Raw genomic sequence first — 26,778 nt, 5'->3', positions numbered from 1 at the left:
GAGGAGAGGGATAGTGGTTCAGAAACCAGGACAGAGACAGAGGAGAGGGATAGTGGTTCAGAAACCAGGACAGAGACAGAGGAGAGGGATAGTGGTTCAGAAACCAGGACAGAGACAGAGGAGAGGGATAGTCATGTTGGCACCTTATGGTTGGCACCAGTGAGACAGAGACAGAGGAGAGGGTTGGCACCAGTGAGACAGAGACAGAGGAGAGGGTTGGCACCAGTGAGACAGAGACAGAGGAGAGGGTTGGCACCAGTGAGACAGAGACAGAGGAGAGGGTTGGCACCAGTGAGACAGAGACAGAGGAGAGGGTTGGCACCAGTGAGACAGAGACAGAGGAGAGGGGTCACCATATTGGCACCTTACAGGTGGTTGGCACCAGTGAGACAGACTCTCACCATGATGCCTCTGAGGCCTCCACAGGCCAATCAGACACTCCCCAAGGAGAGGACCAGGGACTAAACGCTCTGACCGAGACTCTCGTACACTTAACCCCCACTCCCACTGCCACTGACCACCAACCACACTACACACCAGCAGAGGACATAGACACACCTTCCACTGAATCAGAGACCGAGAGACCGGAGGACGAGGAGGAGGAGGAGGAGATGGAGCAGGAGGAAGAGGAGGAGAACCACTCAGCTACTGAGCCCCAAGAGAAAGAAGAGACAGGTACATATATCTCCCTCCTTCATCCCTCCTTCATCCCTCCTTTATCCCTCCTTCATCCCTCGTTCATCCCTCCTTCATCCCTCCTTCATCCCTCATTCATCCCTCCTTCATCCCTCCTTCATCCCTCATTCATCCCTCCTTCATCCCTCATTCATCCCTCCTTCATCCCTCATTCATCCCTCCTTCATCCCTCCTTCATCCCTCATTCATCCCTCCTTCATCCCTCCTTCATCCCTCATTCATCCCTCCTTCATCCCTCATTCATCCCTCCTTCATCCCTCGTTCATCCCTCCTTCATCCCTCGTTCATCCCCCAAATCATCCACCATCCTCCCGTTCTGCACTGCTGCTTACCCCCCCTGCCCTTTTGTCCCTTTTAATCCTGCAAATACTTCTCCTGTTTAGCAGTCACTCCTGTTTAGCAGTCACTCCTGTTTAGCAGTCACTCCTGTTTAGCAGTCACCAATGACATGTTGGCCTGAATGACTCCTCTCCGCCTTCTCCTCCAACTCCTCCTTCTCCACTTCTCCAACATTTTATAGTTTCAAATTCTTTGTATTGAATTATAATTTTGGGAAAGAAATATTATCTTTCTCTGTCTCTTTCTTTCTCTCTCTCTGTCTCTCTCTCTCTCTCTATCTCTCTCTCTCTCCGTCTGTCTCTCTCTCTCTCTCTCTCTCTCTCTCTCTCTCTCTCTCTCTCTCTCTCTCTCTCTCTCTCTCTCTCTGTCTCTGTCTCTGTCTCTGTCTCTCTCTGTGTCTCTCTCTCCATCCAGGGCCCATTCAGCCAGAGGAACCTGTGTTAACATCCTGTTCCATGGACAAGCCATCCACTGAAACCAACCACAGAGACCCAGAACTACAGCGGACCCCAGCAGTGATGTTTCACGACCCTCCACCTCCCTCTCTCCAACTACACCACCCCCCAGCCCAGTTAGGCCAGGCCCCAACCCAGTTAACCCAGTCCACAGCCCAGTTAACCCAGTTCCCAGCCCAGCTAACCCAGTCCCCAGCCCAGCTAACCCCGTCCCCAGCCCAGCTAACCCAGTCCCCAGCCCAGCTAACCCAGTCCCCAGCCCAGTTAATCCAGTCCCCAGCCCAGCTAACCCAGTCCCCAGCCCAGCTAACCCAGTCCCCAGCCCAGTTAACCCAGTCCCCAGCCCAGCTAACCAGGTCCTACTCCCAGTCCAGCCAGTGCTCCCAGTCCCCAGCCCAGTTAACCAGGTCCTACTCCCAGTCCAGCCAGTGCTCCCAGACACTGACAGAAGCCCACAACATCAATGCTGCTGTCCTCAGCTCTGGGGTGCTCTGTCTGCCTGGTGAGTAGAACACATCTCTGGAACACATTTTATATTTCATGTCCAACACGGCTTGTTTGTGGAGGTAACGGTGAAACATGATCTGATCTGAGACCAGTTACTACCACGGTGATTCTGTCTTGATGTGACTAGCTGTGTCACTGGTAAAACATGATCTGATCTGAGACCAGTTACTACCACGGGGATTCTGTCTTGATGTGACTAGGTAAAACATGATCTGATCTGAGACCAGTTTCTACCACAGTGATTCTGTCTTGATGTGACTAGCTGTGTCACTGGTAAAACATGATCTGATCTGAGACCAGTTACTACCACGGTGATTCTGTCTTGATGTGACTAGGTAAAACATGATCTGATCTGAGACCAGTTACTACCACGGTGATTCTGTCTTGATGTGACTAGGTAAAACATGATCTGATCTGAGACCAGTTACTACCACGGTGATTCTGTCTTGATGTGACTAGCTGTGTCACTGGTAAAACACGATCTGATCTGAGACCAGTTTCTACCACGGTGATTCTGTCTTGATGTGACTAGCTGTGTCACTGGTAAAACAGGATCTGATCTGAGACCAGTTACTACCACGGTGATTCTGTCTTAATGTGACTAGCTGTGTCACTGGTAAAACAGGATCTGATCTGAGACCAGTTTCTACCACGGTGATTCTGTCTTAATGTGACTAGCTGTGTCACTGGTAAAACATGATCTGATCTGAGACCAGTTACTACCACGGTGATTCTGTCTTGATGTGACTAGCTGTGTCACTGGTAAAACATGATCTGATCTGAGACCAGTTACTACCACGGTGATTCTGTCTTGATGTGACTAGCTGTGTCACTGGTAAAACATGATCTGATCTGAGACCAGTTACTACCACTGTGATTCTGTCTTGATGTGACTAGGTAAAACATGATCTGATCTGAGACCAGTTACTACCACGGTGATTCTGTCTTGATGTGACTAGGTAAAACATGATCTGATCTGAGACCAGTTTCTACCACGGTGATTCTGTCTTGATGTGACTAGCTGTGTCACTGGTAAAACACGATCTGATCTGAGACCAGTTTCTACCACGGTGATTCTGTCTTGATGTGACTAGCTGTGTCACTGGTAAAACAGGATCTGATCTGAGACCAGTTACTACCACGGTGATTCAGTCTTGATGTGACTAGCTGTGTCACTGGTAAAACAGGATCTGATCTGAGACCAGTTTCTACCACGGTGATTCTGTCTTGATGTGACTAGCTGTGTCACTGGTAAAACATGATCTGATCTGAGACCAGTTACTACCACGGGGATTCTGTCTTGATGTGACTAGCTGTGTCACTGGTAAAACATGATCTGATCTGAGACCAGTTACTACCACGGTGATTCTGTCTTGATGTGACTAGCTGTGTCACTGGTAAAACATGATCTGATCTGAGACCAGTTACTACCACTGTGATTCTGTCTTGATGTGACTAGGTAAAACATGATCTGATCTGAGACCAGTTACTACCACACGCTACATGACGTAACAACGTCAGTGACTGTGTTTGATTGACGTCCTGTTTGTGTGTTTGTCTCAGGAACAAGAGATAAGGGAGGTCGGGCTCTGGTGACCGTGACAACGAGGAGCACCGTCTGGTTGAACCCCAGCTGTGACTGTGGAGAACTGGTCAGAATCCTGGTCTACTACTACACAGTGCTCAGGTACTGTTACACACACACACACACACACACACACACACACACACACACACCACACACCACACACCCACACACACACACACACCACACACACACACACCACACACACACACCACACACCACACACACCACACACACACACACACACACACACACACACACACACCACACACACACACCACACACCACACACACCACACACACCACACACACACACACACACACACACACCAGGGTTTCCGTTAGCAAGATGTGGTGCCGGACAACGTGATCGGGAAGATGTTAATTGACCGGCCATTTGAGAAATGTACCTGACCCATATGCATTAGGTGCGTAACCCATTAGGGAGTCCACCCATGGTGCTCAGAATGACAGAAATGACATTCAGATTATGGTAAATCATGTATCAGAACATTTAGTTTATGGTAATTAATTTAACAGAACATGTAGATTATGGTAATTCATTTAACAGAACACGTAGATTATGATAATTCATCTTAATTTAATATTTAGATTATGCTAATTCATTTTAACATAATATTTCGATTATGGTAATTCGTTTAAACAGAACATTTCGATTAGGTTGATAATATGACCAGGATGGGTTGATAATATGACCAGGATGGGTTGTTAATATAACCAGGATGGGTTGATAATATAACCAGGATGGGTTGTTAATATGACCAGGATGGGTTGATAATATAACCAGGATGGGTTGATAATATAACCAGGATGGGTTGTTAATATAACCAGGATGGGTTGATAATATGACCAGGATGGGTTGTTAATATGACCAGGATGGGTTGATAATATGACCAGGATGGGTTGTTAATATGACCAGGATTGTGCCTTTGGCTTCTGGACAAGGAAAGAAAGTTGAAACCCAATAGAACAGGAGAGAAATGCTGATTTCAAGTCAAATGTTATTAGTCACATGCGCTAAATACAACAACAGGTGTAGAATTACAGGGAAATACTGACTTACAAGCCCTGAACTTCTCAGGGCTAGGCCCCTTTTTTCTCCACTTCCTGTCTGAAGGACGTGCCCAAAGTCAACTTCCTGTTGCTCAGGCCCTGAAGTTTCACCAGAAGTTGTTCCCACTAGCAGTTTTAAGAAAAATACATTTTAAAAAAGTAAGATATAAAAGTAACAAATAATTAAAGAGCAGCAGTAAATAACAATAGCGAGACTATATACAGGAGGTACCGGGTAATTGAGGTAATTATGTACATGTAGGTAGAGTTATTAAAGTGTCTATGCATAGATAATAACAGAGAGTAGCAGCAGCGTGAAAGTGGGGGGCAAATAATCATATGAGGAAGTCTTTATAAAATAATGGCCTCCACGTTTCAATGGTGGGGTTTTGTCTATAGGCTACATTGAAGCAAGGTAAGACATGCCTCATAATATGAAGTAAAATGTTCAGGTTTCAGACCGCTGAGTATCAGTTGTCAAAATGCCTCCAGCTCACGTTGCAAAGTGGTGGGTGACGTACTCATAGCCTGAATACTGTTGTCTATGCACCTCAAAGTGGTGGGTGACGTACTCATAGCCTGAATACTGTTGTCTATGCACCTCAAAGTGGTGGGTGACGTACTCATAGCCTGAATACTGTTGTCTATGCACCTCAAAGTGGTGGGTGACGTACTCATAGCCTGAATACTGTTGTCTATGCACCTCAAAGTGGTGGGTGACGTACTCATAGCCTGAATACTGTTGTCTATGCACCTCAAAGTGGTGGGTGACGTACTCATAGCCTGAATACTGTTGTCTATGCACCTCAAAGTGGTGGGTGACGTACTCATAGCCTGAATACTGTTGTCTATGCACCTCAAAGTGGTGGGTGACGTACTCATAGCCTGAATACTGTTGTCTATGCACCTCAAAGTGGTGGGTGACGTACTCATAGCCTGAATAATGTTGTCTATGCACCTCAAAGTGGTGGGTGACGTACTCATAGCCTGAATACTGTTGTCTATGCACCTCAAAGTGGTGGGTGACGTACTCATAGCCTGAATACTGTTGTCAATGTACCTCAAAGTGGTGGGTGACGTACTGATAGCCTGAATACTGTTGTCTATGCACCTCAAAGTGGTGGGTGACGTACTCATAGCCTGAATACTGTTGTCTATACACCTCAAAGTGGTGGGTGACGTACTCATAGCCTGAATACTGTTGTCTATGCACCTCAAAGTGGTGGGTGACGTACTCATAGCCTGAATACTGTTTTCTATGCACCTCAAAGTGGTGGGTGACGTACTCATAGCCTGAATACTGTTGTCAATGTACCTCAAAGTGGTGGGTGACGTACTGATAGCCTGAATACTGTTGTCTATGCACCTCAAAGTGGTGGGTGACGTACTCATAGCCTGAATACTGTTTTCTATGCACCTCAAAGTGGTGGGTGACGTACTCATAGCCTGAATACTGTTGTCAATGTACCTCAAAGTGGTGGGTGACGTACTGATAGCCTGAATACTGTTGTCTATGCACCTCAAAGTGGTGGGTGACGTACTCTTAGCCTGAATACTGTTGTCTAAGCACCTCAAAGTGGTGGGTGACGTACTCATAGCCTCAATACTGTTGTCTATGCACCTCAAAGTGGTGGGTGACGTACTGATAGCCTGAATACTGTTGTCAATGTACCTCAAAGTGGTCGGTGACGTACTCATAGCCTGAATACTGTTGTCTATGCACCTCAAAGTGGTGGGTGACGTACTCATAGCCTGAATACTGTTGTCAATGTACCTCAAAGTGGTGGGTGACGTACTGATAGCCTGAATACTGTTGTCTATGCACCTCAAAGTGGTGGGTGACGTACTCATAGCCTGAATACTGTTGTCTAAGCACGTCAAAGTGGTGGGTGACGTACTCATAGCCTGAATACTGTTGTCTATGCACCTCAAAGTGGTGGGTGACGTACTCATAGCCTGAATACTGTTTTCTATGCACCTCAAAGTGGTGGGTGACGTACTCATAGCCTGAATACTGTTGTCAATGTATCTCAAAGTGGTGGGTGACGTACTGATAGCCTGAATACTGTTGTCTATGCACCTCAAAGTGGTGGGTGACGTACTCATAGCCTGAATACTGTTGTCTAAGCACCTCAAAGTGGTGGGTGACGTACTCATAGCCTCAATACTGTTGTCTATGCACCTCAAAGTGGTGGGTGACGTACTGATAGCCTGAATACTGTTGTCAATGTACCTCAAAGTGGTCGGTGACGTACTCATAGCCTGAATACTGTTGTCTATGCACCTCAAAGTGGTGGGTGACGTACTGATAGCCTGAATACTGTTGTCTATGCACCTCAAAGTGGTGGGTGACGTACTCATAGCCTGAATACTGTTGTCAATGTACCTCAAAGTGGTGGGTGACGTACTCATAGCCTGAATACTGTTGTCAATGTACCTCAAAGTGGTGGGTGACGTACTGATAGCCTGAATACTGTTGTCTATGCACCTCAAAGTGGTGGGTGACGTACTCATAGCCTGAATACTGTTGTCTAAGCACCTCAAAGTGGTGGGTGACGTACTCATAGCCTGAATACTGTTGTCAATGTACCTCAAAGTGGTGGGTGACGTACTGATAGCCTGAATACTGTTGTCTATGCACCTCAAAGTGGTGGGTGACGTACTCATAGCCTGAATACTGTTGTCTATGCACCTCAAAGTGGTGGGTGACGTACTCATAGCCTGAATACTGTTGTCAATGTACCTCAAAGTGGTGGGTGACGTACTCATAGCCTGAATACTGTTGTCAATGTACCTCAAAGTGGTGGGTGACGTACTGATAGCCTGAATACTGTTGTCTATGCACCTCAAAGTGGTGGGTGACGTACTCATAGCCTGAATACTGTTGTCAATGTACCTCAAAGTGGTGGGTGACGTACTGATAGCCTGAATACTGTTGTCTATGCACCTCAAAGTGGTGGGTGACGTACTCATAGCCTGAATACTGTTGTCTATGCACCTCAAAGTGGTGGGTGACGTACTCATAGCCTGAATACTGTTGTCTAAGCACCTCAAAGTGGTGGGTGACGTACTCATAGCCTGAATACTGTTGTCTATGCACCTCAAAGTGGTCGGTGACGTACTGGGAGGCGCCTATCAATTATCAGATGAGAAATAAAAATAGTAGCTCTTTTTTGGGGGGCAACAAAACAGTTTGTGACACGATTGCATTTATATTTGTTGCGCAATGACTGGGTTTATAAGCATGTTTCACTCCAGCAGGGAGGAACTGAGGAGCTGCAGCTCTAGTGTTTCACTCCAGCAGGGAGGAACTGAGGAGCTGCAGCTCTAGTGTTTCACTCCAGCAGGGAGGAACTGAGGAGCTGCAGCTCTAGTGTTTCACTCCAGCAGGGAGGAACTGAGGAGCTGCAGCTCTAGTGTTTCACTCCAGCAGGGAGGAACTGAGAAACTGCAGCTCTAGTGTTTCACTCCAGCAGGGAGGAGCTGCAGCTCTAGTGTTTCACTCCAGCAGGGAGGAACTGAGGAGCTGCAGCTCTAGTGTTTCACTCCAGCAGGGAGGAACTGAGGAGCTGCAGCTCTAGTGTTTCACTCCAGCAGGGAGGAACTGAGGAGCTGCAGCTCTAGTGTTTCACTCCAGCAGGGAGGAGCTGCAGCTCTAGTGTTTCACTCCAGCAGGGAGGAGCTGCAGCTCTAGTGTTTCACTCCAGCAGGGAGGAACTGAGGAGCTGCAGCTCTAGTGTTTCACTCCAGCAGGGAGGAACTGAGGAGCTGCAGCTCTAGTGTTTCACTCCAGCAGGGAGGAACTGAGGAGCTGCAGCTCTAGTGTTTCACTCCAGCAGGGAGGAACTGAGGAACTGCAGCTCTAGTGTTTCACTCCAGCAGGGAGGAGCTGAGGAGCTGCAGCTCTAGTGTTTCACTCCAGCAGGGAGGAACTGAGGAGCTGCAGCTCTAGTGTTTCACTCCAGCAGGGAGGAACTGAGGAGCTGCTGCTCTAGTGTTTCACTCCAGCAGGGAGGAACTGAGGAGCTGCAGCTCTAGTGTTTCACTCCAGCAGGGAGGAACTGCAGCTCTAGTGTTTCACTCCAGCAGGGAGGAGCTGAGGAGCTGCAGCTCTAGTGTTTCACTCCAGCAGGGAGGAACTGAGGAGCTGCAGCTCTAGTGTTTCACTCCAGCAGGGAGGAACTGATGAACTGCAGCTCTAGTGTTTCACTCCAGCAGGGAGGAACTGAGGAGCTGCAGCTCTAGTGTTTCACTCCAGCAGGGAGGAACTGAGAAACTGCTGCTCTAGTGTTTCACTCCAGCAGGGAGGAGCTGCAGCTCTAGTGTTTCACTCCAGCAGGGAGGAACTGAGGAGCTGCAGCTCTAGTGTTTCACTCCAGCAGGGAGGAACTGAGGAGCTGCAGCTCTAGTGTTTCACTCCAGCAGGGAGGAACTGAGGAGCTGCAGCTCTAGTGTTTCACTCCAGCAGGGAGGAACTGAGGAGCTGCAGCTCTAGTGTTTCACTCCAGCAGGGAGGAACTGAGGAACTGCAGCTCTAGTGTTTCACTCCAGCAGGGAGGAACTGAGGAGCTGCAGCTCTAGTGTTTCACTCCAGCAGGGAGGAACTGAGAAACTGCAGCTCTAGTGTTTCACTCCAGCAGGGAGGAGCTGCAGCTCTAGTGTTTCACTCCAGCAGGGAGGAACTGAGGAGCTGCAGCTCTAGTGTTTCACTCCAGCAGGGAGGAACTGAGGAGCTGCAGCTCTAGTGTTTCACTCCAGCAGGGAGGAGCTGCAGCTCTAGTGTTTCACTCCAGCAGGGAGGAGCTGCAGCTCTAGTGTTTCACTCCAGCAGGGAGGAACTGAGGAGCTGCAGCTCTAGTGTTTCACTCCAGCAGGGAGGAACTGAGGAGCTGCAGCTCTAGTGTTTCACTCCAGCAGGGAGGAACTGAGGAGCTGCAGCTCTAGTGTTTCACTCCAGCAGGGAGGAACTGAGGAACTGCAGCTCTAGTGTTTCACTCCAGCAGGGAGGAACTGAGGAGCTGCAGCTCTAGTGTTTCACTCCAGCAGGGAGGAGCTGCAGCTCTATTGTTTCACTCCAGCAGGGAGGAACTGAGGAGCTGCAGCTCTAGTGTTTCACTCCAGCAGGGAGGAACTGAGGAGCTGCAGCTCTAGTGTTTCACTCCAGCAAGGAGGAACTGAGGAGCTGCAGCTCTAGTGTTTCACTCCAGCAGGGAGGAACTGAGGAACTGCAGCTCTAGTGTTTCACTCCAGCAGGGAGGAGCTGAGGAGCTGCAGCTCTAGTGTTTCACTCCAGCAGGGAGGAACTGAGGAGCTGCAGCTCTAGTGTTTCACTCCAGCAGGGAGGAACTGAGGAGCTGCTGCTCTAGTGTTTCACTCCAGCAGGGAGGAACTGAGGAGCTGCAGCTCTAGTGTTTCACTCCAGCAGGGAGGAACTGCAGCTCTAGTGTTTCACTCCAGCAGGGAGGAGCTGAGGAGCTGCAGCTCTAGTGTTTCACTCCAGCAGGGAGGAACTGAGGAGCTGCAGCTCTAGTGTTTCACTCCAGCAGGGAGGAACTGATGAACTGCAGCTCTAGTGTTTCACTCCAGCAGGGAGGAACTGAGGAGCTGCAGCTCTAGTGTTTCACTCCAGCAGGGAGGAACTGAGAAACTGCTGCTCTAGTGTTTCACTCCAGCAGGGAGGAGCTGCAGCTCTAGTGTTTCACTCCAGCAGGGAGGAACTGAGGAGCTGCAGCTCTAGTGTTTCACTCCAGCAGGGAGGAACTGAGGAGCTGCAGCTCTAGTGTTTCACTCCAGCAGGGAGGAACTGAGGAGCTGCAGCTCTAGTGTTTCACTCCAGCAGGGAGGAACTGAGGAGCTGCAGCTCTAGTGTTTCACTCCAGCAGGGAGGAACTGAGGAACTGCAGCTCTAGTGTTTCACTCCAGCAGGGAGGAACTGAGGAGCTGCAGCTCTAGTGTTTCACTCCAGCAGGGAGGAACTGAGAAACTGCAGCTCTAGTGTTTCACTCCAGCAGGGAGGAGCTGCAGCTCTAGTGTTTCACTCCAGCAGGGAGGAACTGAGGAGCTGCAGCTCTAGTGTTTCACTCCAGCAGGGAGGAACTGAGGAGCTGCAGCTCTAGTGTTTCACTCCAGCAGGGAGGAGCTGCAGCTCTAGTGTTTCACTCCAGCAGGGAGGAGCTGCAGCTCTAGTGTTTCACTCCAGCAGGGAGGAACTGAGGAGCTGCAGCTCTAGTGTTTCACTCCAGCAGGGAGGAACTGAGGAGCTGCAGCTCTAGTGTTTCACTCCAGCAGGGAGGAACTGAGGAGCTGCAGCTCTAGTGTTTCACTCCAGCAGGGAGGAACTGAGGAACTGCAGCTCTAGTGTTTCACTCCAGCAGGGAGGAACTGAGGAGCTGCAGCTCTAGTGTTTCACTCCAGCAGGGAGGAACTGAGGAGCTGCAGCTCTAGTGTTTCACTCCAGCAGGGAGGAACTGAGGAGCTGCAGCTCTAGTGTTTCACTCCAGCAGGGAGGAACTGAGGAGCTGCAGCTCTAGTGTTTCACTCCAGCAGGGAGGAACTGAGGAGCTGCAGCTCTAGTGTTTCACTCCAGCAGGGAGGAACTGAGGAACTGCAGCTCTAGTGTTTCACTCCAGCAGGGAGGAACTGAGGAGCTGCAGCTCTAGTGTTTCACTCCAGCAGGGAGGAACTGCAGCTCTAGTGTTTCACTCCAACAGGGAGGAACTGAGGAACTGCAGCTCTAGTGTTTCACTCCAGCAGGGAGGAACTGAGGAGCTGCAGCTCTAGTGTTTCACTCCAGCAGGGAGGAGCTGCAGCTCTAGTGTTTCACTCCAGCAGGGAGGAACTGCAGCTCTAGTGTTTCACTCCAGCAGGGAGGAACTGAGGAACTGCAGCTCTAGTGTTTCACTCCAGCAGGGAGGAACTGAGGAACTGCAGCTCTAGTGTTTCACTCCAGCAGGGAGGAACTGAGGAGCTGCTGCTCTAGTGTTTCACTCCAGCAGGGAGGAACTGAGGAACTGCTGCTCTAGTGTTTCACTCCAGCAGGGAGGAACTGAGGAGCTGCAGCTCTAGTGTTTCACTCCAGCAGGGAGGAACTGAGGAGCTGCAGCTCTAGTGTTTCACTCCAGCAGGGAGGAACTGAGGAACTGCAGCTCTAGTGTTTCACTCCAGCAGGGAGGAACTGAGGAACTGCTGCTCTAGTGTTTCACTCCAGCAGGGAGGAACTGAGGAACTGCTGCTCTAGTGTTTCACTCCAACAGGGAGGAACTGAGGAGCTGCAGCTCTAGTGTTTCACTCCAGCAGGGAGGAGCTGCAGCTCTAGTGTTTCACTCCAGCAGGGAGGAACTGAGGAGCTGCAGCTCTAGTGTTTCACTCCAGCAGGGAGGAACTGAGGAGCTGCAGCTCTAGTGTTTCACTCCAGCAGGGAGGAACTGAGGAGCTGCAGCTCTAGTGTTTCACTCCAGCAGGGAGGAACTGAGGATCTGCAGCTCTAGTGTTTCACTCCAGCAGGGAGGAACTGAGGAGCTGCAGCTCTAGTGTTTCACTCCAGCAGGGAGGAACTGAGGAGCTGCAGCTCTAGTGTTTCACTCCAGCAGGGAGGAACTGAGGAACTGCAGCTCTAGTGTTTCACTCCAGCAGGGAGGAACTGAGGAACTGCAGCTCTAGTGTTTCACTCCAGCAGGGAGGAGCTGCAGCTCTAGTGTTTCACTCCAGCAGGGAGGAACTGAGGAGCTGCAGCTCTAGTGTTTCACTCCAGCAGGGAGGAACTGAGGAGCTGCAGCTCTAGTGTTTCACTCCAGCAGGGAGGAACTGAGGAGCTGCAGCTCTAGTGTTTCACTCCAGCAGGGAGGAACTGAGGATCTGCAGCTCTAGTGTTTCACTCCAGCAGGGAGGAACTGAGGAGCTGCAGCTCTAGTGTTTCACTCCAGCAGGGAGGAACTGAGGAGCTGCAGCTCTAGTGTTTCACTCCAGCAGGGAGGAACTGAGGAGCTGCAGCTCTAGTGTTTCACTCCAGCAGGGAGGAACTGAGGAGCTGCAGCTCTAGTGTTTCACTCCAGCAGGGAGGAACTGAGGAACTGCAGCTCTAGTGTTTCACTCCAGCAGGGAGGAACTGAGGAGCTGCAGCTCTAGTGTTTCACTCCAGCAGGGAGGAACTGAGGAGCTGCAGCTCTAGTGTTTCACTCCAGCAGGGAGGAACTGAGGAACTGCAGCTCTAGTGTTTCACTCCAGCAGGGAGGAGCTGCAGCTCTAGTGTTTCACTCCAACAGGGAGGAACTGAGGAACTGCAGCTCTAGTGTTTCACTCCAGCAGGGAGGAACTGAGGAGCTGCAGCTCTAGTGTTTCACTCCAGCAGGGAGGAACTGAGGAACTGCAGCTCTAGTGTTTCACTCCAGCAGGGAGGAGCTGCAGCTCTAGTGTTTCACTCCAGCAGGGAGGAACTGAGGAACTGCAGCTCTAGTGTTTCACTCCAGCAGGGAGGAACTGAGGAGCTGCTGCTCTAGTGTTTCACTCCAGCAGGGAGGAACTGAGGAGCTGCAGCTCTAGTGTTTCACTCCAGCAGGGAGGAACTGAGGAACTGCAGCTCTAGTGTTTCACTCCAGCAGGGAGGAACTGAGGAGCTGCTGCTCTAGTGTTTCACTCCAGCAGGGAGGAACTGAGGAGCTGCTGCTCTAGTGTTTCACTCCAGCAGGGAGGAACTGAGGAACTGCAGCTCTAGTGTTTCACTCCAGCAGGGAGGAACTGAGGAGCTGCTGCTCTAGTGTTTCACTCCAGCAGGGAGGAGCTGCAGCTCTAGTGTTTCACTCCAGCAGGGAGGAACTGCAGCTCTAGTGTTTCACTCCAGCACACACACACACACACACACACACACACACACACACACACAAGGTACAGCATCACACTCTGTGAAGAGAGGTTCAGGGTGTAGACTACATCTCCGTCCCTCATGTTCCACAGTCCTGATGGTTTTTACTTTCTCCCTGACGCTACGGTTCTGATAGCTTGAAGACTGCTGAAGAGCTTACTGTTGTGGGTTGAGTTTCTGATGTCATATCCTGTGTGTTACAGGAAGGAGGTGCGTTCCCTAGGGTTGACAGTCCTGGTGGACTCCCGGAGGTGCTCCCCTGTCCCCGCTCTGTTCAAAGCCTTCAACATACTACAGGTAAGACACGGTCAAACAGGAAACCAGGGAACCGTGTTTACAGACCCTGTGACTGCTGTTAGTGTTTTACAGAGCACACGGTCAAACAGGAAACCAGGAAACCGTGTTTACAGACCCTGTGACTGCTGTTAGCGTTTTACAGAGCACACATACACATCCCAACTTCCTGTCAGACAAATGATGTTAACGCAGCCACTTCCTTCTGCCTATCATGTGGACCCGTCCTTCACCTGGTCAGTATCAGTAAGCTGGTTAAAACAACAAGCCATCGTCACACTGGGGGTCTGGTCAGCCCTCCTAAGTTCCCAGCCCTCTGAAGACAAGCTGTTCTTCTGGTGGACTGGGTCTGTGATGTCCTGCAGAGATTAAAAACCATCTGCCTCTGGTTAGGCCCAGGCTCTAGTCAACAACAGCTTTAGAAGCTGGATGAGTCGACCCTGGACTGGTCTTGACGATAACAGTTGAGATGGAGAAACTCTGGACCCGGGCCAATAAAGGTCAATGTATTTATATGGAGACGTTGTTGTGTCTCCAGACTGCGTTCAGTTGATAATGAGGCAACATCGTTGCTTAGATACCAGTCTCCTCTCTGGTTGAACTAAGGGTCCAGCCCTGACATCGTTGCTCAGATACCAGTCTCCTCTCTGGTTGAACTAAGGGTCCAGCCCTGACATCGTTGCTCAGATACCAGTCTCCTCTCTGGTTGGATAAGGGTCCAGCCCTGACATCGTTGCTCAGATACCAGTCTCCTCTCTGGTTGAACTAAGGGTCCAGCCCTGACATCGTTGCTCAGATACCAGTCTCCTCTCTGGTTGAACTAAGGGTCCAGCCCTGACATCGTTGCTCAGATACCAGTCTCCTCTCTGGTTGAACTAAGGGTCCAGCCCTGACATCGTTGCTCAGATACCAGTCTCCTCTCTGGTTGAACTAAGGGTCCAGCCCTGACATCGTTGCTCAGATACCAGTCTCCTCTCTGGTTGAACTAAGGGTCCAGCCCTGACATCGTTGCTCAGATACCAGTCTCCTCTCTGGTTGAACTAAGGGTCCAGCCCTGACATCGTTGCTCAGATACCAGTCTCCTCTCTGGTTGAACTAAGGGTCCAGTCCTGACATCTTTCTTTCTTTCAGTCTTTCTTACTTTGCCAGGACCAACTCCAGCCCTGGACAGACAGGCAGACAAACAGGCAGGCAGACAGACAGACAGGCAGACAGATAGACAGGCAGGCAGATTAGACATATATGCAGGCAGACAGATAGACAGGCAGGCAGACAGACATATATGCAAGCAGACAGATAGGCAGACAGATAGGCAGGCAGGCAGACAGACAGACAGACAGACAGACAGACAAGACAGCAGTCTTAAGGTCCTGGTGAAAGGAACAACTCAGATCCTGTGTGGTTCAGTTGGTATAGCATGGCTCTTACACTCTCAGGGTTGTGGGTTCGATTCCCACTGGGGGACCAGTATAAACATGTATGACTTTCTACTGTAAGTCTCTGGATGAGAGAGTCTGTTAAATGACTCTACTGTAAGTCTCTGGATCAGAGAGTCTGTTAAATGACTCTCTACTGTAAGTCTCTCTGGATGAGAGAGTCTGTTAAATGACTCTCTACTGTAAGTCTCTGGATCAGAGAGTCTCTACTGTAAGTCTCTGGATCAGAGAGTCTGTTAAATGACTCTCTACTGTAAGTCTCTCTGGATAAGAGAGTCTGTTAAATGACTCTCTACTGTAAGTCTCTCTGGATAAGAGAGTCTGTTAAAAGACTCACTACTGTAAGTCTCTCTGGATAAGAGAGTCTGTTAAATGACTCACTACTGTAAGTCTCTCTGGATAAGAGAGTCTGTTAAATGACTCACTACTGTAAGTCTCTCTGGATAAGAGAGTCTGTTAAATGACTCACTACTGTAAGTCTCTCTGGATAAGAGAGTCTGTTAAATGACTCTCTACTGTAAGTCTCTCTGGATAAGAGAGTCTGTTAAATGACTCTCTACTGTAAGTCTCTCTGGATAAGAGAGTCTGTTAAAAGACTCACTACTGTAAGTCTCTCTGGATAAGAGAGTCTGTTAAATGACTCTCTACTGTAAGTCTCTCTGGATAAGAGAGTCTGTTAAATGACTCTCTACTGTAAGTCTCTCTGGATAAGAGAGTATGTTAAATGACTCTCTACTGTAAGTCTCTCTGGATAAGAGAGTCTGTTAAAAGACTCACTACTGTAAGTCTCTCTGGATAAGAGAGTCTGTTAAATGACTCACTACTGTAAGTCTCTCTGGATAAGAGAGTCTGTTAAATGACTCTCTACTGTAAGTCTCTCTGGATAAGAGAGTCTGTTAAAAGACTCACTACTGTAAGTCTCTCTGGATAAGAGAGTCTGTTAAATGACTCACTCTTGTAAGTCTCTCTGGATAAGAGAGTCTGTTAAATGACTCTCTACTGTAAGTCTCTCTGGATAAGAGAGTCTGTTAAAAGACTCACTACTGTAAGTCTCTCTGGATAAGAGAGTCTGTTAAATGACTCTCTACTGTAAGTCTCTCTGGATAAGAGAGTCTGTTAAATGACTCTCTACTGTAAGTCTCTCTGGGTAAGAGAGTCTGTTAAATGACTCTCTACTGTAAGTCTCTCTGGATCAGAGAGTCTGTTAAAAGACTCACTACTGTAAGTCTCTCTGGATAAGAGAGTCTGTTAAATGACTCTCTACTGTAAGTCTCTCTGGATCAGAGAGTCTGTTAAATGACTCTCTACTGTAAGTCTCTCTGTATAAGAGAGTCTGTTAAATGACTCTCTACTGTAAGTCTCTCTGGATAAGAGAGTCTGTTAAATGACTCTCTACTGTAAGTCTCTCTGGATAAGAGAGTCTGTTAAATGACTCTCTACTGTAAGTCTCTCTGGATAAGAGAGTCTGTTAAATGACTCTCTACTGTAAGTCTCTCTGGATAAGAGAGTCTGTTAAATGACTCTCTACTGTAAGTCTCTCTGGATAAGAGAGTCTGTTAAATGTTAAATGTAAAAACAGCTTGTTGTGGTCATGGAGTCTGTTTGTAATCAGGGCGCCGTTGGCCTCCAAACGTTCCCCTTGATGGTTGTCTAGTGGACACCCTGGAGCGTCCTCTACGTCTCTGTTTCAGTAGGAATAGATGGTGAGAGGACTTCATTACTGCCAGGCAGTACTGTGTATAATTACTCTGTTCAGACTGTCTCCTGAAGCTACTCTGGTGTCAGACACCGGGACACAACAACACCGTTAGATTCAGTCATTACAGTCATAGAGTCAGTCTCTGTGATTTAGAGAACCTCTGAGTGCTCTGTCTGTCTGATGTTGTGAGTGTTCTAGAACTGAGTGCTCTGTCTGTCTGATGTTGTGAGGGTTCTAGAACCGAGTGCTCTGTCTGTCTGATGTTGTGAGGGTTCTAGAACCGAGTGCTCTGTCTGTCTGATGTTGTGAGGGTTCTAGAACTGAGTGCTCTGTCTGTCTGATGTTGTGAGGGTTCTAGAACCGAGTGCTCTGTCTGATGTTGTGAGGGTTGTAGAACCGAGTGCTCTGTCTGTCTGATGTTGTGAGGGTTCTAGAACCGAGTGCTCTGTCTGTCTGATGTTGTGAGGGTTCTAGAACTGAGTGCTCTGTCTGTCTGATGTTGTGAGGGTTCTAGAACCGAGTGCTCTGTCTGATGTTGTGAGGGTTCTAGAACTGAGTGCTCTGTCTGTCTGATGTTGTGAGGGTTCTAGAACCGAGTGCTCTGTCTGTCTGATGTTGTGAGGGTTCTAGAACCGAGTGCTCTGTCTGTCTGATGTTGTGAGGGTTCTAGAACCGAGTGCTCTGTCTGTCTGATGTTGTGAGGGTTCTAGAACCGAGTGCTCTGTCTGTCTGATGTTGTGAGGGTTCTAGAACCGAGTGCTCTGTCTGTCTGATGGTGTGAGGGTTCTAGAACCGAGTGCTCTGTCTGTCTGATGGTGTGAGGGTTCTAGAACTGAGTGCTCTGTCTGTCTGATGTTGTGAGGGTTGTAGAACCGAGTGCTCTGTCTGTCTGATGTTGTGAGGGTTCTAGAACCGAGTGCTCTGTCTGTCTGATGTTGTGAGGGTTCTAGAACCGAGTGCTCTGTCTGTCTGATGTTGTGAGGGTTCTAGAACTGAGTGCTCTGTCTGATGTTGTGAGGGTTCTAGAACTGAGTGCTCTGTCTGATGTTGTGAGGGTTCTAGAACCGAGTGCTCTGTCTGTCTGATGTTGTGAGGGTTCTAGAACTGAGTGCTCTGTCTGATGTTGTGAGGGTTCTAGAACTGAGTGCTCTGTCTGATGTTGTGAGGGTTCTAGAACTGAGTGCTCTGTCTGTCTGATGTTGTGAGGGTTCTTCATCTGCCAACATCTACCCATGTTGTCCCTTGTTGAGACAGCTTCATTTGCCAACTCCTACCCATGTTGTCTCTTGTTGAGACAGCTTCATCTGCCAACCCCTACCCATGTTGTCCCTTGTTGAGACAGCTTCATCTGCCAACTCCTACCCATGTTGTCCCTTGTTGAGACAGCTTCATCTGCCAACACCTACCCATGTTGTCTCTTGTTGAGACAGCTTCATCTGCCAACTCCTACCCATGTTGTCCCTTGTTGAGACAGCTTCATCTGCCAACTCCTACCCATGTTGTCCCTTGTTGAGACAGCTTCATCTGCCAACACCTACCCATGTTGTCTCTTGTTGAGACAGCTTCATCTGCCAACACCTACCCATGTTGTCCCTTGTTGAGACAGCTTCATTTGCCAACTCCTACCCATGTTGTCTCTTGTTGAGACAGCTTCATCTGCCAACATCTACCCATGTTGTCCCTTGTTGAGACAGCTTCATCTGCCAACTCCTACCCATGTTGTCCCTTGTTGAGACAGCTTCATCTGCCAACACCTACCCATGTTGTCTCTTGTTGAGACAGCTTCATCTGCCAACACCTACCCATGTTGTCCCTTGTTGAGACAGCTTCATTTGCCAACTCCTACCCATGTTGTCTCTTGTTGAGACAGCTTCATCTGCCAACATCTACCCATGTTGTCCCTTGTTGAGACAGCTTCATCTGCCAACTCCTACCCATGTTGTCCCTTGTTGAGACAGCTTCATCTGCCAACACCTACCCATGTTGTCTCTTGTTGAGACAGCTTCATCTGCCAACATCTACCCATGTTGTCCCTTGTTGAGACAGCTTCATCTGCCAACACCTACCCATGTTGTCCCTTGTTGAGACAGCTTCATCTGCCAACACCTACCCATGTTGTCTCTTGTTGAGACAGCTTCATCTGCCAACTCCTACCCATGTTGTCTCTTGTTGAGACAGCTTCATCTGCCAACTCCTACCCATGTTGTCCCTTGTTGAGACAGCTTCATCTGCCAACTCCTACCCATGTTGTCCCTTGTTGAGACAGCTTCATCTGCCAACTCCTACCCATGTTGTCCCTTGTTGAGACAGCTTCATCTGCCAACTCCTACCCATGTTGTCTCTTGTTGAGACAGCTTCATCTGCCAACTCCTACCCATGTTGTCCCTTGTTGAGACAGCTTCATCTGCCAACTCCTACCCATGTTGTCTCTTGTTGAGACAGCTTCATCTGCCAACACCTACCCATGTTGTCTCTTGTTGAGACAGCTTCATTTGCCAACACCTACCCATGTTGTCCCTTGTTGAGACAGCTTCATCTGCCAACACCTACCCATGTTGTCTCTTGTTGAGACAGCTTCATTTGCCAACTCCTACCCATGTTGTCCCTTGTTGAGACAGCTTCATCTGCTTGTCTTTTATTCTACTGATCTCTCTCTTCTTCTCTGTCTTCCTGACAGGATGCTATGCCCGGCTGTATCTACACTGTCCTGTTACTGGCTGACAGAGACCTGGTTCTACGCCTGGAGAAACCCTCAGCCGTACAGGTAACACAGAGACCTGGTTCTACACCTGGAGAAACCCTCAGCCATACAGGTAACACAGAGACCTGGTTCTACACCTGGATAAACCCTCAGCCATACAGGTAACACAGAGACCTGGTTCTACACCTGGAGAAACCCTCAGCCGTACAGGTAACACAGAGATCTGGTTCTACACCTGGAGAAACCCTCAGCCGTACAGGTAACACAGAGACCTGGTTCTACACCTGGAGAAACCCTCAGCCGTACAGGTAACACAGAGACCTGGTTCTACGCCTGGATAAACCCTCATCCATACAGGTAACACAGAGATCTGGTTCTACGCCTGGAGAAACCCTCAGCCGTACAGGTAACACAGAGACCTGGTTCTACACCTGGAGAAACCCTCAGCCGTACAGGTAACACAGAGACCTGGTTCTACACCTGGAGAAACCCTCAGCCGTACAGGTAACACAGACCTGGTTCTACGCCTGGAGAAACCCTCAGCCGTACAGGTAACACAGAGACCTGGTTCTACGCCTGGAGAAACCCTCAGCCGTACAGGTAACACAGAGACCTGGTTCTACACCTGGAGAAACCCTCAGCCGTACAGGTAACACAGAGACCTGGTTCTACACCTGGAGAAACCCTCAGCCATACAGGTAACACAGAGACCTGGTTCTACGCCTGGAGAAACCCTCAGCCGTACAGGTAACACAGAGACCTGGTTCTACACCTGGAGAAACCCTCAGCCGTACAGGTAACACAGAGACCTGGTTCTACACCTGGAGAAACCCTCAGCCGTACAGGTAACACAGAGACCTGGTTCTACACCTGGAGAAACCCTCAGCCATACAGGTAACACAGAGACCTGGTTCTACGCCTGGAGAAACCCTCAGCCGTACAGGTAACACAGAGACCTGGTTCTACACCTGGAGAGACCCTCAGCCGTACAGGTAACACAGAGACCTGGTTCTACACCTGGAGAAACCCTCAGCCGTACAGGTAACACAGAGACCTGGTTCTACACCTGGAGAAACCCTCAGCCATATAGGTAACACAGAGACCTGGTTCTACGCCTGGAGAAACCCTCAGCCGTACAGGTAACACAGAGACCTGGTTCTACACCTGGAGAAACCCTCAGCCGTACAGGTAACACAGACCTGGTTCTACACCTGGAGAAACCCTCAGCCGTACAGGTAACACAGAGACCTGGTTCTACACCTGGAGAAACCCTCAGCCGTACAGGTAACACAGACCTGGTTCTACACCTGGAGAAACCCTCAGCCATACAGGTAACACAGAGACCTGGTTCTACACCTGGAGAAACCCTCAGCCGTACAGGTAACACAGACCTGGTTCTACACCTGGAGAAACCCTCAGCCATACAGGTAACACAGAGACCTGGTTCTACACCTGGAGAAACCCTCAGCCATACAGGTAACACAGAGACCTGGTTCTACACCTGGAGAAACCCTCATCCATACAGGTAACACAGAGACCTGGTTCTACACCTGGAGAAACCCTCAGCCGTACAGGTAACACAGAGACCTGGTTCTACACCTGGAGAAACCCTCAGCCATACAGGTAACACAGAGACCTGGTTCTACACCTGGAGAAACCCTCAGCCATACAGGTAACACAGAGACCTGGGTCTATACGGGAACACAGTCCTACCCTCACAGTAATACTCTGTGTTCACTAGGTCTATACAGGAACACAGTCCTACCATGGTTTCGCAAGGCGTCCCTCACAGTAATACTCTGTGTGGTAACAGCCATGGTTTCTCAAGGCGTCTGTCTGACAGAGTGTTGAGGGGCTGTTGTTATGTATTTAGTAATGAGATCTGTCTGGCAGAGTGTTGAGGGGCTGTTGTAATGTATTTAGTAATGAGATCTGTCTGACAGAGTGTTGAGGGGCTGTTGTTATGTATTTAGTAATGAGATCTGTCTGGCAGAGTGTTGAGGGGCTGTTGTAATGTATTTAGTAATGAGATCTGTCTGACAGAGTGTTGAGGGGCTGTTGTTATGTATTTAGTATTGAGTTCTGTCTGGCAGAGTGTTGAGGGGCTGTTGTAATGTATTTAGTATTGAGTTCTGTCTGGCAGAGTGTTGAGGGGCTGTTGTAATGTATTTAGTATTGAGTTCTGTCTGGCAGAGTGTTGAGGGGCTGTTGTAATGTATTTAGTATTGAGTTCTGTCTGGCAGAGTGTTGAGGGGCTGTTGTAATGTATTTAGTATTGAGATCTGTCTGACAGAGTGTTGAGGGGCTGTTGTTATGTATTTAGTAATGAGATCTGTCTGGCAGAGTGTTGAGGGGCTGTTGTAATGTATTTAGTAATGAGATCTGTCTGGCAGAGTGTTGAGGGGCTGTTGTAATGTATTTAGTAATGAGATCTGTCTGGCAGAGTGTTGAGGGGCTGTTGTAATGTATTTAGTATTGAGTTCTGTCTGGCAGAGTGTTGAGGGGCTGTTGTAATGTATTTAGTAATGAGATCTGTCTGGCAGAGTGTTGAGGGGCTGTTGTAATGTATTTAGTATTGAGATCTGTCTGACAGAGTGTTGAGGGGCTGTTGTAATGTATTTAGTAATAAGATCTGTCTGGCAGAGTGTTGAGGGGCTGTTGTAATGTATTTAGTAATGAGATATGTCTGGCAGAGTGTTGAGGGGCTGTTGTAATGTATTTAGTAATGAGATCTGTCTGGCAGAGTGTTGAGGGGCTGTTGTAATGTATTTAGTAATGAGATCTGTCTGGCAGAGTGTTGAGGGGCTGTTGTAATGTATTGAGTTCTGTCTGGCAGAGTGTTGAGGGGCTGTTGTAATGTATTTAGTATTGAGTTCTGTCTGGCAGAGTGTTGAGGGGCTGTTGTAATGTATTTAGTATTGAGTTCTGTCTGGCAGAGTGTTGAGGGGCTGTTGTAATGTATTTAGTATTGAGATCTGTCTGGCAGAGTGTTGAGGGGCTGTTGTAATGTATTTAGTATTGAGTTGTTGTCTTGTTACAAACCTTTATAGATCTAAATATCTCCCCTCCAATCTATTTCTCTCTCTCTCTCTCTCTCTCTCTCTCTCTCTCTCTCTCTCTCTCTCTCTCTCTCTCTCATCCAATCTCTTCTCTCTCTCTCTCTCTCTCTCTCTCTCTCTCTCTCTCTCTCTCTCTCTCTCTCTCTCTCTCTCTCTCTCATCCAATCTCTCTCTCTCTCTCTCTCTCTCTCTCTCTCTCTCTCTCTCTCTCTCTCTCTCCCCTCCTCCTCCTCCCCTCTCTATCCAGGTGGAGTTGTTAACCTCTCTGAAGTCTCTCCATAAGCATGTGGAGGTGTCTCAGCTGCCTACTGAGTTTGACGGATCCTTCCCCTTTTCACACAGCGCCTGGGTCTGCTTCAGAACGGTGAGATGGCCTTCTGGACCTTGTAGTTCTCTGTGTTTGTAGTTTCTCCTCTCACACAGCGCCTGGGTCTGCTTCAGAACGGTGAGATAGCCTTCTGGATGTTGTAGTTCTCTGTGTTTGTAGTTTCTCCTCTCACACAGCGCCTGGGTCTGCTTCAGAATGGTACAGACAGATACACAAGACCACAGACTCCTGGACCTTGTAGTCATCTCTCTGTATTTTGTAGTTTTACCTGTTACACATTCAGCTCTGCTGCTCTAGATGTATTTAATTTAAAACACAATACAACCCCACACGTGGATAATGATTTAAAATCATCAAGCATGATGTATTTCCAGTGTGGCCCTGTTAACTAAATGGTCAAAACATGAACAAACATCAACATGGTCTTCCTAGGATGGACCGTAGACCTACTGGTCATAGTGCTGACTCAGACAACACCTACTGGTCATAGTGCTGACTCAGACAACACCTACTGGTCATAGTGCTGACTCAGACAACACCTACTGGTCATAGTGCTGACTCAGACAACACCTACTGGTCATAGTGCTGACTCAGACAACACCTACTGGTCATAGTGCTGACTCAGACAACACCTACTGGTCATAGTGGTGACTCAGACAACACCTACTGGTCATAGTGCTGACTCAGACAACACCTACTGGTCATAGTGCTGACTCAGACAACACCTACTGGTCATAGTGGTGACTCAGACAACACCTACTGGTCATAGTGGTGACTCAGACAACACCTACTGGTCATAGTGGTGACTCAGACAACACCTACTGGTCATAGTGGTGACTCAGACAACACCTACTGGTCATAGTGCTGACTCAGACAACACCTACTGGTCATAGTGGTGACTCAGACAACACCTACTGGTCATAGTGCTGACTCAGACAACACCTACTGGTCATAGTGCTGACTCAGACAACACCTACTGGTCATAGTGGTGACTCAGACAACACCTACTGGTCATAGTGGTGACTCAGACAACACCTACTGGTCATAGTGGTGACTCAGACAACACCTACTGGTCATAGTGCTGACTCAGACAACACCTACTGGTCATAGTGCTGACTCAGACAACACCTACTGGTCATAGTGCTGACTCAGACAACACCTACTGGTCATAGTGCTGACTCAGACAACACCTACTGGTCATAGTGGTGACTCAGACAACACCTACTGGTCATAGTGGTGACTCAGACAACACCTACTGGTCATAGTGGTGACTCAGACAACACCTACTGGTCATAGTGGTGACTCAGACAACACCTACTGGTCATAGTGGTGACTCAGACAACACCTACTGGTCATAGTGCTGACTCAGACAACACCTACTGGTCATAGTGGTGACTCAGACAACACCTACTGGTCATAGTGGTGACTCAGACAACACCTACTGGTCATAGTGGTGACTCAGACAACACCTACTGGTCATAGTGCTGACTCAGACAACACCTACTGGTCATAGTGGTGACTCAGACAACACCTACTGGTCATAGTGGTGACTCAGACAACACCTACTGGTCATAGTGGTGACTCAGACAACACCTACTGGTCATAGTGCTGACTCAGACAACACCTACTGGTCATAGTGCTGACTCAGACAACACCTACTGGTCATAGTGGTGACTCAGACAACACCTACTGGTCATAGTGCTGACTCAGACAACACCTACTGGTCATAGTGCTGACTCAGACAACACCTACTGGTCATAGTGCTGACTCAGACAACACCTACTGGTCATAGTGCTGACTCAGACAACACCTACTGGTCATAGTGCTGACTCAGACAACACCTACTGGTCATAGTGGTGACTCAGACAACACCTACTGGTCATAGTGCTGACTCAGACAACACCTACTGGTCATAGTGGTGACTCAGACAACACCTACTGGTCATAGTGCTGACTCAGACAACACCTACTGGTCATAGTGCTGACTCAGACAACACCTACTGGTCATAGTGCTGACTCAGACAACACCTACTGGTCATAGTGCTGACTCAGACAACACCTACTGGTCATAGTGCTGACTCAGACAACACCTACTGGTCATAGTGCTGACTCAGACAACACCTACTGGTCATAGTGCTGACTCAGACAACACCTACTGGTCATAGTGGTGACTCAGACAACACCTACTGGTCATAGTGCTGACTCAGACAACACCTACTGGTCATAGTGGTGACTCAGACAACACCTACTGGTCATAGTGGTGACTCAGACAACACCTACTGGTCATAGTGCTGACTCAGACAACACCTACTGGTCATAGTGCTGACTCAGACAACACCTACTGGTCATAGTGCTGACTCAGACAACACATCATGGAACAGAGCACGACTCAGACATCAGGATCCTACACCCTGTTACATGATGGTGATGCTAGGTGATGGTGGAGCTAGGTGATGGTGATGCTAGGTGATGGTGGAGCTAGGTGATGGTGGAGCTAGGTGATGGTGTATCCAGGTGATGGTGGAGCTAGGTGATGGTGGAGCTAGGTGATGGTGATGCTAGGTGATGGTGTATCCAGGTGATGGTGTATCAAGGTGATGGTGTATCCAGGTGATGGTGGAGCTAGGTGATGGTGGAGCTAGGTGATGGTGAAGCCAGGTGATGGTGTATCCAGGTGATGGTGTATCCAGGTGATGGTGTAGCTAGGTGATGGTGATGCTAAGTGATGGTGAAGCTAGGTGATGGTGAAGCCAGGTGATGGTGATAGTGATGCTAGGTGATGGTGATAGTGATGGTAGCTAGCTAGCCAAACCGGACAAGTCAACCTGCCGTCAGTCCTGCAACTCCTGTAAAAACAACCGGACATATCCAATCCAATCAACAAACAAACAAACAAAAACTGTTTAAAATAAAATATGTCCAACGTTCCAGAACTCTCTGTTTAGTCTGCTGTACGGCGCCGTGGCAACCACGTCTTACCGGAGATGACTAAAGTTGTCTGTGTTTTGTTATCTGACTGTCTGTCTCGAGGTCTTTGGTATCGTTGTCTTCCGCGTGGTTGAACGGTGTGTCTGTGTGTCTCTGTGGTGTTTCAGAGAGTGGAACAGCTAACCAGTCACTGTGAGGACGCTGTCAACCTGCTCCAGAGTACCATCGCTGGTCTGGAGTCTACTGTCCTGCCAGCTACCGCTGAGGTAACTACCGTGTTAATATAGTCTGTAGTCTACTGTCCTGCCAGCTACCGCTGAGGTAACTACCCTGTTAATATAGTCTGTAGTCTACTGTCCTGCCAGCTACCGCTGAGGTAACTACCCTGTTAATATAGTCTGTAGTCTGCTGTCCTGCCAGCTACCGCTGAGGTAACTACCATGTTAATATAGTCTGTAGTCTGCTGTCCTGCCAGCTACCGCTGAGGTAACTACCATGTTAATATAGTCTGGAGTCTACTGTCCTGCCAGCTACCGCTGAGGTAACTACCCTGTTAATATAGTCTGTAGTCTGCTGTCCTGCCAGCTACCGCTGAGGTAACTACCATGTTAATATAGTCTGGAGTCTACTGTCCTGCCAGCTACCGCTGAGGTAACTACCCTGTTAATATAGTCTGTAGTCTGCTGTCCTGCCAGCTACCGCTGAGGTAACTACCATGTTAATATAGTCTGGAGTCTACTGTCCTGCCAGCTACCGCTGAGGTAACTACCATGTTAATATAGTCTGTAGTCTGCTGTCCTGCCAGCTACCGCTGAGGTAAC

The 26,778-nt window shown here is 48.8% G+C and overlaps 1 protein-coding gene across 1 annotated transcript; it reads left to right on the top strand.

Annotated features, from left to right (window-relative positions):
• Positions 1-30: 30 nt before the first annotated feature.
• On the top strand, positions 31-26,244 carry LOC139575147 (puratrophin-1-like). The gene is made up of 7 exons (XM_071400151.1): positions 31-675; positions 1,450-1,992; positions 3,561-3,684; positions 13,717-13,810; positions 19,620-19,706; positions 22,950-23,066; positions 26,125-26,244. The coding sequence occupies exons 1-7, from the start codon at positions 147-149 to the stop codon at positions 26,242-26,244; spliced, it is 1,614 nt and encodes a 537-aa protein (XP_071256252.1). The 5' UTR covers positions 31-146.
• The last annotated feature ends 534 nt before the right edge of the window (positions 26,245-26,778 follow it).

This window comes from Salvelinus alpinus, chromosome 5 (genome assembly GCF_045679555.1).
Source record: "Salvelinus alpinus chromosome 5, SLU_Salpinus.1, whole genome shotgun sequence".
Lineage (NCBI taxonomy): Eukaryota > Metazoa > Chordata > Actinopteri > Salmoniformes > Salmonidae > Salvelinus > Salvelinus alpinus.
This window is presented reverse-complemented; position numbering and strand designations above follow the sequence as displayed.